The sequence below is a fragment of the Convolutriloba macropyga genome, chromosome 3, assembly GCF_964194025.1.
Source record: "Convolutriloba macropyga chromosome 3, txConMacr16.3, whole genome shotgun sequence".
Classification (NCBI taxonomy): Eukaryota; Metazoa; Xenacoelomorpha; order Acoela; family Convolutidae; genus Convolutriloba; species Convolutriloba macropyga.
Window position 1 is genome coordinate 60,310,811 of NC_134470.1, and position 13,313 is coordinate 60,324,123.

General features: G+C 36.0%; 1 protein-coding gene across 1 annotated transcript; it reads right to left on the minus strand.

Moving 5' to 3' along the window:
* Window positions 1–8,109: 8,109 nt before the first annotated feature.
* On the minus strand, window positions 8,110–9,137 carry LOC142337180 (large ribosomal subunit protein uL15m-like). The gene has a single exon (XM_075386293.1). It carries the CDS (start codon window positions 9,096–9,098, stop codon window positions 8,235–8,237), a length of 864 nt encoding a protein of 287 aa, XP_075242408.1. The 5' UTR covers window positions 9,099–9,137; the 3' UTR covers window positions 8,110–8,234.
* Between the last annotated feature and the right edge of the window lie 4,176 nt (window positions 9,138–13,313).

Consider the following 13,313-nt stretch of genomic DNA (forward strand, 5'->3'; position numbering starts at 1 on the left):
AAGAATCAAGCTAGTTCAATTTTGGTAAGGTTAACTCGTTCGAGCAACATTTTCCGCAAAGACGTAAATGTTACGGAACACCAATTTTCAATAATGAACTAAAAAGTTAAATACTTCCACAACGAAGTTCCAAATTCAATTTTTGAGTCCGACCGGTTGAAAGAGATTCACTTTTGAATCATTGATGTTTGCTCTGTATATAGCTCGATAAAATTGACAGTTGAAACTTCTCTTTTGCATTTGAGGCAACACAAACCGATAACTTGAGCGTCTTTCGCCTAAAAGTCCTAATTAATAAAATGCCAAAAACAAATTTTCATTGAATTTCTAACAATTAACGTCAAAAAATTTTTGATCAACACAAATACTAAACCCCTGAATTTTTAAAAAAAATATTCTAATAAAGAAACGAAAGAAAAATATGAGAATTTTAAAAAAAAAACACGATCAGTACTTTCACAAATTTTTACGAACAATGAGTTAAGATTCGAACTCAAAAATTCGAATTAGGAACATTGAGCAATGAACGGCCGTTAACGTAAACAGAATAGAATCTATGACATCCCTGTCCTTGATTTTGAGCAATATGAATGCCGCTGAAAAAAATTATAGTGCTTTCAAAACAAACCAATATCAGCTGCAGAGAGTTACATTACTAGAGTTTCGATCAGAAAATATTTCCATTAAATCCCTAGCTTAAGTAGCAAAAATTAACCATAGGGGGCAAAAACGGTTTGAAAACAAATAGGTCAAAAAGTGATTCGCTGAAAGCAGAGTGTAAACAAAGACCTTCTTGCACTAAGTAAAACAATTTCATATTGCAAATTTACTCGGTTCCACTTATAGATCAAAACGCCGCATGAACACAATATTTCTGGTTTTATTATTACTTTCACAAACGCGCGGGACTGCTGCAGCAAGATAAACAATTTAGATGAATCAAGCTAGTTCAATTTTGGTGAGTTTAAGTCGTTCGAGCAACGACATTTTCCGCAAAGACATAAATGTAACGGAACACGAATTTTCAATATTGAACTAAGTTAAACACTTCCACAACGAAGTTCCAAATTCAATTTTTTGAGTCCGACCGGTTGAAAGAGATTCACTTTTGAATCAATGATGTCTGCTCTGTCTATAGCTGGATAAAAAATTTGACAGTTGAAACTTCTCTTTTGCAATTGAGGCAACACAAACCGATAACTTGAGCGTCTTTCGCCTAAAAGTCTTAATTAATAAAATGCCAAAAACAAATTTTCATTGAAATTCTAACAATTAACGCCAAAAATTTTTTGAGCAACACAAATACTAAATCCCTGAATTTTTAAAAATATTCTAATAAACAAACGAAAGAAAAATATGAGAATTTTTAAAAAACACGATCAGCACTTTCACAAATTTTTACGAACAATGAGTTTAACGATTCGAACTCAGAAAGTCGAATTAGGAACATTGAGCAATGAACGGCCGTTAACGTAAACAGAATAGAATCTATGAAATCCCTGTCCTTGATTTTGAGCAATATGAATGCCGCTGAAAAATATTATAGTGCTTTCAAAACAAACCAATATCAGCTGCAGAGAGCTACATTACTAGAGTTTCGATCAGAAAAAATTTCCATTAAATCCATAGCTTAAATAGCAAAAATTAACCAAAGGGGGCAAAAACGGTTTGAAAACAAATAGGTCAAAAAGTGATTCGCTGAAAGCAAAGTGTAAGCAAAGACCTTCTTGCACTAAGTAAAACAATTTCATATTGCAAATTTACTCGGTTCCACTTATAGATCAAAACGCCGCATGAACACAATATTTCTGGTTTTATTATTACTTTCACAAACGCGCGGGACTGCTGCAGCAAGATAAACAATTAAGATGAACCAAGCTAGTTAAATTTTGGTGAGTTTAACTCGTTCGAGCAACGACATTTTCCGCAAAGACATAAATGTTACGGAACACGAATTTTCAAAATTGAACTAAAAAGTTAAACACTTCCACAACGAAGTTCCAAATCCAATTTTTGAGTCCGACCGGTTGAAAGAATTTCATTTTTGAATCAATGATGCTTGCTCTGTTTGTTGCTCGATAAAAAATGTGACCGCTGAAGCTTCTCTTTTGCATTTGAGCCAACACAAACCGATAACTTGAGCGTCTTTCGCCTAAAAGTCTTAATTAATAGAATGCCAAAAACAAATTTTCATTGAACTTCTAACAATTAACGCCAAAAAAACTTTGAGGAACACAAATACTAAATCTCTGAATTTTTTTAAAAAAACATTTATTCTAATAAACAAACAAACGAAAGAAAACTATGAGAATTTATGAAAAACACGATCAGTACTTTTACAAATTTTTACGAACAATGAGTTTAAAAATTCGAACTCAAAATTTCGAATTAGGAACGTTGAGCAATGAACAGCCGTTAACGCAAACAGAATAGAATCTATGAAATCCCTGTCCTTGATTTTGAGCAATATGAATGCCGCTGAAAAATATTATAGTGCTTTCAAAACAAACCAATATCAGCTGCAGAGAGTTACATTACTAGAGTTTCGATCAGAAAAAATTTCCATTAAATCCATAGCTTAAATAGCAAAAATTAACCAAAGGGGGCAAAAACGGTTTGAAAACAAATAGGTCAAAAAGTGATTCGCTGAAAGCAAAGTGTAAGCAAAGACCTTCTTGCACTAAGTAAAACAATTTCATATTGCAAATTTACTCGGTTCCACTTATAGATCAAAACGCCGCATGAACACAATATTTCTGGTTTTATTATTACTTTCACAAACGCGCGGGACTGCTGCAGCAAGATAAACAATTAAGATGAACCAAGCTAATTAAATTTTGGTGAGTTTAACTCGTTCGAGCAACGACATTTTCCGCAAAGACATAAATGTTACGGAACACGAATTTTCAAAATTGAACTAAAAAGTTAAACACTTCCACAACGAAGTTCCAAATCCAATTTTTGAGTCCGACCGGTTGAAAGAATTTCATTTTTGAATCAATGATGCTTGCTCTGTTTGTTGCTCGATAAAAAATGTGACCGCTGAAGCTTCTCTTTTGCATTTGAGCCAACACAAACCGATAACTTGAGCGTCTTTCGCCTAAAAGTCTTAATTAATAGAATGCCAAAAACAAATTTTCATTGAACTTCTAACAATTAACGCCAAAAAAACTTTGAGGAACACAAATACTAAATCTCTGAATTTTTTAAAAAAACATTTATTCTAATAAACAAACAAACGAAAGAAAACTATGAGAATTTATGAAAAACACGATCAGTACTTTTACAAATTTTTACGAACAATGAGTTTAAAAATTCGAACAAAATTTCGAATTAGGAACGTTGAGCAATGAACAGCCGTTAACGCAAACAGAATAGAATCTATGAAATCCCTGTCCTTGATTTTGAGCAATATGAATGCCGCTAAAAAATATTATAGTGCTTTCAAAACAAACCAATATCAGCTGCAGAGGGTTACACTACTAGAAATTCGATCAAAAAATATTTCCATTAAATCCCTAGCTTAGTGAAAATTAACCAAAGAGGACAAAAACGGTTTGAAAACAAATAGGTCAAAAAGTGATTTACTGAAAGCAGAGTGTAAACAAAGGCCTTCTTCCACTAAGCAAAACAAATTCATATTGCAAATTTACTGGGTTCCACTTTTAGATCGAAACGCCGCATGAACACAATTTTTCTGGTTTTATTACTTTCACAAACGCGAGGGACTGTTGCAGCAAGATAAACAATTTAGAAGAATCAAGCTAGTTCAATTTGGTAAGTTTAACTCGCTCGAGCAACGACAATTTCCGCAAAGACAAATGTTACGGAACACGAATTTTCAATATTGAACTAAAAAGTTAAATACTTCCACAACGAAGTTCCAAATTCAATTTTTGAGTCCGACCGGTTGAAAGAGATTCACTTTTGAATAAATGATGTTTCCTCTGTATATAGCTCGATAAAAAAATTGACAGTTGAAACTTCTCTTTTGCATTTGAAGCAACACAAACCGATTATATGAGCGCCTTTCGCCTAAAAATCTTAATTAATAAAATACCAAAAGTAAATTTTCATTGAATTTCTAACAAATAATGCCAAAAAATTTCGAGCAACACAATAAATCTCTGAATTTAAAAAAAAACTTGATTCTAATAAACAAATGAAAGAAAAATATGAGAATTTTTGCAAAACACGATCAGTACTTTTACAAATTTTTACGAACAATGAGTTTAAAAATTCGAACTTAAAAATTCGAATTAGGAACATTGAGCAATGAACGGCCGTTAACGTAAAAAGAATAGAATCTATCAAATCCCTGTCCTTGATTTTGAGCAATATGAATGCCGCTGAAAAATATTATAGTGCTTTCAAAACAAATCAATATCAGCTGCAGAGGGTTACATTACTAGAGTTTCGATCAAAAAATATTTCGACTAAATCCCTAGCTTAGTGAAAATTAACATAAGGGGACAAAAACCGTTTGAAAACAAATAGGTCAAAAAGTGATTCACTGAAAGCAGACCGCGAGCAAAAACCTTCGACCAAGCAAAAACAATATCATATTGCAAATTTACTCGGTGCCACTTTTAGATCAAAACGCCGCATGAACACAGTAGTTCTGGTTTATAATTATTACATCCACAATAGCGAGGGACTGCTGCAGCAAAAAAAACATTTAGATGAATCAAACTGGTTCAATTTTAGATCATTTAACTCGTTCGAGGAACGACATTTTCTGCAAAGACAAATGTTACGAAACACGAATTTTCAATATTGAACTAAAAAGTTAAATACTTCCACAACGAAGTTCCAAATTTATTTTTCTGAGTTCGACCGGTTGAAAGAGATTCACTTTTGAATCATTGATGTTTGCTGTATATAGCTCGTTAAAAAAAATTGACAGTTGAAACTTCTCTTTTGCATTTGAGGCAACACAAACCGATAACTTGCTCGTCTTTCCAAAAACCAATTTTCATTGAATTTCTAACAATTACCGCCAAAAAAAAATTGAGCAACAAACACTAAATCTCTGAATGTTGAAAACAACTTTATTCTAACATACAAACAAAGAACGAAAGAAAAATATGAGACATTTTGAAAAACCCGACCAGTAATTTCACAAAATTTTAAGAACATTGAGTTAAAAATTCGACCTCAAAACTTCGGATTAAGAACATTGAGTAAAGAACGGCCGTTAAAGTACACAGAAAAGAATATATGATATACCTTTCCTCGATTTTGAGCAATATGAATGCCGCTGAAAAGTATTATAGTGCTTTCAAAACACACCAATATCAGCTTCAGAGGGTTACAACACTAGAGTTTCGATCAAAAAATATTTCTATTAAAAACCTAGCTTAAATAGTGAAAAATAACCAAGGGGGACAAAAACGGTTTGAAGACAAATAGGTCAAAAAGTGATTCACTGAAGGAAAGCGTAAACAAAGACCTTCTTCCACTAAGCAAAAACAATTTCATATTGCAAATTTACTCGGCTCCACTTATAGATCAAAACGCCGCATGAACACAATATTTCTGGTTTTATTATTACTTTCATAAACGCGAGCGACTGCTGCAGCAAGAAAAAGAATTTAGATGAACCAAATTAGTTCAATTTTGGTAAGGTTAACTCGTTCGAGGAACGACATTTTCCGCAAAGACAATTGTTATGGAACACGAATTTTCAATATTGAACTAAAAATTGAAATACTTCCACATCAAAGTTCAAAATTCAATTTCTGAGTCCGACCGGTTGAAAGAATTTCACTTATGGAGCAATGATGTTTGCTCTGAATGTAGCTCGATAAAAAATTTGACCGTTGAAACTTCCTTTTTGCATTTGAGGCAACACAAACCGATAACTTGAGCGTATTTGTACAATAATCAAATGCCCACTTTTATCGAACGCATAACAATTGTTTAATAATTTTGATAGCAAGAGAACATCTGTTAGCACAATCTATTAGTTGAGAGGTAATAAGTTCAAGGATCTTAGTCGTTCGCAATAACTAGGATTAGGTAGGGTCCAACTCAAAAATTTTTCTTGAGATTTTTCTAGGAGTCTCATGTTATACCTCGGCGCCATATAACAGATATATGCATATGTTAGGATCTTGGAGATTAAGTATCGTAGAAACCATGTGGATATTTAATGTGTTTTTAATTTGGAAGAACTTAATAGCTGCACCAGTCAGCAATTCTACATGTTCCTTCCAGATGAGGCTGTCGTTCACAGTGAATCCACGGTCCTCTAAGGATCTCCAATTTCCAGTGCCCAACATTGGACTTAGTCTTATCTTGATTCAAAAGTTTAAAAACTGGCATTCGATAAATTAAGGCTAATAATTTCGTAACTCCAACGCATTCTTGAATCAAGATCCGCGTTTGCAAAAACTTCATTATACAATAAACTGAGATCGTCAACAAGAAGAGACTTTGGGGTTAAAAAACGTTTCAGGTAAGTGGTTAATATATGTGAGATGAAGTAACGGCCCGAATATTGAGCCCAGGGGTACACCCGAGGTGACCGGCAAATTCTTTGATTTTAGATTTCCAATTTTCAAATTTTGCAGCCTGTCACTTCAAAAGGTAGCTCTTCAAAATCTTAATGAACGTCCCACCTATTCCCAAATTATTGACTTTACGTAAGTATTCCATGATCAATTAGGTCGAACGCTTCGGAGAAGTCGGAAAAGTGAGCTACTTTCTTGATTGTTCTCAGGTAATTAATTGAAGAACAACTGATCTTCTTTGATAAAAACTGTATTGTGAATCTGTTATGAGTCCTTTGAAGAACTGACAATTGAGGCGTACAATAACTGTTCTAGAACTTTCGAGAAGAAGCATAAGTGTTACAGGACGATAATTAACATCCTATTTTCCATGCATTAAGATAGGCTCCGAGACGCCTAAAATTTCTCAAAAACTCGAAGACAGTTTTGAAAGTTCTTTTGCACAGTTCCTGAGGACAACTGCAGGCAACTTATCTGGTCCCACGATTTTCATACGTCTAATGACATCCAATACTTCAAACTGATTCTTCTGACAAGATAATTGTTCAATGTCTAATTTTCATTCAAAGTTATTGAAGACGGATGATAAGATGAAGTCTGAACAAAATATTATAAAGAGAAGCTTCTTTAGCAACACAGTTTGCTATATCTTTGTTCAATTGAACTTGAGGCCGAACTGATGGTCCTCTCCGTAAGCTTTTAAAATATATTTATTTATATGGCGTGCGAATTCCCTGAGTTGAAAAGTTTTGATTCATAAGTTTTCTGATGTAGGTCTGATTGCTTCTCGACATTTCTATTTTATGTCTCAATGAGTCACTGTTGGTTAGTAAATTCAGTTTTCTCCTAAAAGTGTTAAATTTTTTCATTAGATGTGATGTGGCAGGCGTGCTATCTACGGAGGCAAATTAGATCTATGCTTACTCCGTATTCGTCTGAATTTTATGATCGCCTCGAATAACCAATGATACCACTCGCTGAGCATGTGCTCACAGTTGCTATAACAGTTGGGAGTAAAATGATTTAGTCTCAGATTTTCCGTCAAACCAATGCAGAAAACGAAAACTCTGCAAGTCGAAAAAAATCGATAGAAACCTGATACTCACATTCCTTTCGCAATATACTGTAAAAAATTAACCTCCTCTTCCAGCCATAAAGACACAGAAACCGCGGTCGAACTGCTTTCTATCAAACCTCCGAACACAGTCACAGCAAGATGACTGTGTTCGAGAGCAAAGACTCATCTTAACACTGCGTGCTCCTTGCTTCACTGACTGAAGAACTGATATTTAAAAAAACGCCAAAAATACAAACTAACGCAGGTAAAGAACTTACAATCCGAATAATGTTTTCTCGGCACCATACAAACTGCTTTCATTTTTCCTCCTTGATGTTTCATGCCACTTTACCAAAACTACGACTCAAAAATCTCTCCCAAAATGAAGAATTGCTTGAAAAGCTAACAACTCCATTGCATCTTTGGGTCTTAAAATTACAACGCCCCCGATTCAGTTAGTTGTAGTGAAGGAGTCAGGTTTAAAACAAAATTGAGTTGTATCAATGAGGCGAGCAAAACGCTCCTCTATTGCAGCTATTTAAATGGACAAATTATATTTAACACAATAACTTTTTTCTTTAATAGCATTGCATCTGATACTACTAATGCAACGCAAGTATAGATTAGGTACAGGGCGACTTCTGAGAAACAATTTGAGAAGCTCAAACAATTATACCTTTATTATAAGCACTTTTATACTCATCATTAAATTGAAATTGAGCAACTATTTTGTCTTTCAAGTTGATTACCATTCCAGGATCAAGGAAGAAAAAAATTTGGCGAGGCCCCTTTTTCGTGCAAGCAAAGTTTGAATCCGGCCCACTTTCATAACCAATTTTATCAGCCAAAACCTTTTTAGCATTGTTGATTTCTTCTTCACTGCATAAATACCCGCGGTGACTTGGATCAGTGTAATATTCGATCAACTCGATTGGTGGTAATAATCTGGGAGGAATTGGTAAACTTTTAGAGAAAAATTTTAGAGGATTTCGCAAACACGTGAGAGCATTTTCGTCATAGTAAGCTGATACAATAGAACCTCCAATACGTTCAATAGCCGCTATTACTTCATCGGATTCAATGTGTTGAACTTCAATGTTGACTGGAGTTTTGAAGTACTCCACACCTTCTCTTGTTAACTGAATTCCACTCATATCAGGCAACAGGTCCTTGTCGATCACATTCGCCATAGCAATTTTACCAAAATCGAGAGGTTTATTAGCATTTATCACGCCCATATCAATCATATTTTGTAGCCGAAACAAAGAGAGCGGGAAGTATTCCAGCCGTGATTCTTGATGCTTATAATATGGATACTTGGGCGTTCTGATGTTCAATGGAGTTCGCCCATCGACATGACCCAGAGGAGGGAAATTTCTCCATTTGAGTCGGTTACCTCTTTTGTATTTCACTACAATGGGCTTGGGCTTCTTCTCAACGGGTATATTTGACAGAGTTTCGAGCGTTATTCGTGGTGAATTCCGTATTACAGATGCAGCACGTTGGACGAAGTCACCCTTAATCATAACAAATCCACTGAAATTTAACAATTAATTGTGTTTGGGTGTGGGTGACCATAATGGGGGGGGCTATAATTTCGTGGGGGTGGCGCTATAATGGAGAAGATCCGCCGTAACAAGTACCGGCGAATCTGCTTGCTCTCATGGTTCTTTTCTTTTCATGCCAGCAAATGGCGCGGTTGTCATTAGCTTAAAATGAACTGATCACATTACATTGCAAATATTGTTAATTGCGTTAATAACGGTTTAAATTTTGACACTGAACTAAAGTTACAATAAAAAACATCCCCACTAAAATTGCAGCAGCAATTAGCCTAAAATTAATAGTAGGAGTTAAGGCATCAGGGTAATCCCCTGCGTTTTCAGCCCCATAATGCAAGTCCACAATTAATTCTATGGTTTCTGCCAGTTATTGCAGCGGCCACATTAACATCACAAATTAGAATTAGTAGCAGTAAGAGTAGTATAGGCTTTAAGACTTAGTCTAAGGGTTTGCACATCGTTTGAGATTGAGTTTTATGATAGTTTTCCACGTGGATTGCAATTCCCACATATAGAGTTTATCTTCCAGTTACATTTATCTAATTCATTGTGTTTGAGTAATAAATATTTCCAACGAAGTTTCGTAAAAGCAGGTTTCCATATGTATTTGATCTGTTTTGGAATGTGTCGCAAGAAAGACAAACGATTTTTTCAATTTGAAGTATAAAAACATTGCGTTATTGAAATTGAAAGTTATTGACATCGTTATAGAAGGCATCTGTACGTACCACAAAATCTGAACTTGTTTTCCAATTTTTTTTCGTGGCTACGATATGAATTACCGTCTTTCACATTGGCCAGTCACAGCTTGGATTGGTTGTAGGTAACAATGCATTTTAGTTGATTTGGTCTGTCTTCAAAGATTAGAGTTGAGCATCCATTACGAGGTAATTGAAATCAACTCACTGCATATCAGACCGTTGAAAACTTCACTCGTTTCTAGATCTGTTTCAAAAACTTCGTTTAGTATTGCAGTTTTTGGAGCAATTGTGGAGCTTTTTGTGATCTTTTTAGGTACTTCTGAAATAGATTGAACTTTCGTGCGTCAAAAATTTCAAATTTAAATTATTTTTCTCATCCCATTTCAATCTTTTGCTCTTTTTCAGCAATTTCTTCTACATTTTTTAGAACCCTGCTGGCTACTGATTTTGTACTGAAGAGGTTCTCATTTATTTTTACGGCCTGCTGTCTGTCAATCAAATATCTTTTTCCATCTATTCCACAGTATTTTATTTTCTTGAGAAGTTGATTGTGCAGTTGATTGTGCGGGACGGTATCAATCACTTTCGTAAATGGTATCAAGTAAAAGTGAGAGCTGTAAGGTAGCAGACAGTCGGTTTCGACAACAAAACTGATATTTGCGCAGTTAAGTTTTTACGTGGTCATAAATGAAGTAAAAGTGAGAGCTGTAAGGTAGCAGACCGTCGGTTTCGACAACAAAACTGATATTTGCGCAGGTAAGTTTTTACGTGTTCATAAATGGGGTTGAAGACGAAGTTTTCGAATACTTTAGAGCACCAACACTGTAGACTAATAGATCTCTTATAGCTGACTTCAGCTTTGTTTCCCCTCTTTGAAATTTGGTGTTATTTGGGAGTATTTCCAAATAGTGGTGCATAACCTTTTTTTTGGGCAGCATTGGAAGATAAACTAAAGACATTTAATGAATGACTCGCTATTCGATTCTGTTTCATTTTCATTGAAGACGCTACAGAATTAAATGTCGAAAAAGTTAGCTTTTTCAGTATCGTCGGAGATTTCTATGTTATTGAGTTTTACAGTTGGGTGTCGAGGGATTTTTCCTAATTAAATTTAAATTTTTTTGTATTTTACTGAATTGACAGCTCTTGAAAACTTTTTCTTCGAAGGATGCTAAACCTTCAAACTTTGGACTTTGGTTTTGGGTTTTTCAACCGTTTGATTGTCAGTAGACGTCTTAGATTTTGGGGCATTTTACGGAGGCATTTTCCTGGCTGTAAATTTCAAATTTCTTCATTTTACAATCCTTGATATCCCAGAACTGCGCATGACTAATTTCTTTTCCGATCCTGCAACAAGTTGCTTGAAAATCCGGGAGTCGTCTTTCAGTACCACCTCCGATGGGAACTTCAGGAATTTTCAGCTAATGAGGCAACCTTGTCCGCTAGGTTAAATAGTTCGTCAAGTAACTCTTCAAAAGGCTCTCATCAAAAGGCTCTCAAGAGTTGATGGTTCTCTTCAAAAATTTTCGCCGGGTTTTGTCAGCTTTTTGTTATTAGTTTGATAATCGTTTCTGCTATACTGTCTTGTTTTGCTGTCTTTTTTGGAATTAGAATTTACAGAAATATCACGTTTTCACTCAGCCATTGAGAGAAAAAGCAGTAAATCTTAAATTTTCAAAAAAGACCTGGGATAGAAGGATCAACTCTATCAATTGACTGTTGTAGCCCAGAAGTTATGCTGGTTATCCACTTTGTTGCTGAGATCTGCACTGTTTCATATTTCGACATATTAGGTTTTGGATCTTTTCCGTTTGTGACCCCCCAGTACGATATGCGCCCCCCAACTCTTCAAAAGCCGCCGAATGTCTGATCTACAGAAATACCTGAAATCCCTACGCAAATCAAAACACTTCCCTGATGAAATGTACTACAATGTTGTGCAAAATGGACAAGAAACAAAGAAAACAGCCACAACCGATAGTGAAAAGTGCAATCTCTTCAACGACTTCTTCTCCGACGTTTTCACCAAAGATGGTAAAATCAACGAACCCTCAGTCTACCCAAAACAGAGACTCAACTACCTCAGAATTTCTGAAGAAGAAATCGAAAGACAACTGTTGGGCCTCCAGGCAAACAAAGCGTGCGGCCCAGACAACATCGGAAATATAATCTTAAAAAACGCCCCAGCTTTGGCAAAATCTCTCAAACTTATCTTCCAAACCTGCCTTAATAAAGGAAAATTCCCAGAGAGCTGGAAAACAAGTGAGATCACCCCGATCTACAAAGAAAACGACAAAGCAGACATCACACAGTATCGACCAATAAGTCTATTGAAGAACGTCTCAAAAGTCTTCGAGAAAGTCATCTTCGAACGGCTTTACCCACCAATAGAAAGAACCCTCTCTGATTCCCAACACGGTTTCAGAAAGAAACGATCAGCAGTACTTCAACTCATCCTCTTCACAGACGAACTATACCAGCAACTTGAATCGAAAAAATGCAATGACATTCGAACTCTGTATGTTGACTTCAGAAAAGCCTTTGACAAAGTAGCGCACAAAAGACTCATCCAGAAGCTCGAGAACATTGGCCTCGGAGGAAAGCTACTCCAACTACTCGAAAGCTATCTCACAAACCGAACGCAACGCGTCAAAATTGGAACAAGCAAATCAAAGACCAGAAATGTAACCAGCGGAGTACCTCAGGGATCAATTTTGGGGCCTCTGATGTTCATCATCTACATTGACGATCTCCCCGAAGAAATCTCAGACATCCCGGCCTTCGGATACGCGGATGATTTCAAAGCAATTACCCACGGTGAACACGAATGCGAGACCACACTCGGGGAAATACAGAAATGGAGCAAAGCAAACCATATGGACCTAAATGTTAGCAAAAGTAAAACTCTCCTCATCAGAGGGGATCTAGCCCAGCGTGACGAAGCAGGTCTTGAAACCGTTGCCACCCAAAAAGATCTCGGAGTCGTAATGTCTCGAAATCTCTCTTGGAGCGCAAACTGCCAACTTAGAACAACCAAAGCGTGGAAAGCCTTCTACACACTCAAACGAAATGTTTCGAGCAGAACCTCAATGGAAACGAAACTGAACGCTTACATAGGATACGTAGTGCCCGTACTCACTTACGCCTCCCAAGTCTGGTACCCTTCGAAGACTGACATGAAATCAATCGAGAAGATCCAGCAAAAGGCAACAAAGTGGATATGCGGTGGAAACGACGAATACCATCAAAGACTCGAAACGCTGAAAATACTCCCACTCTCCATGTACATGGAAATGCACGATGTCCTCTATCTCCTCTCAATCCTAGAAGGCAATTACTACGTCCCCGAAGACAAACTGCCAAAGCGAAAAGAGAACGAAACAAGACAAAAGCAGGAATTTGAACTCCCCAAACACCGACTACATAAATCAGACGAAAATTTTTTCTTCAGAGCCACAAAGCTATTCAACATCATCAG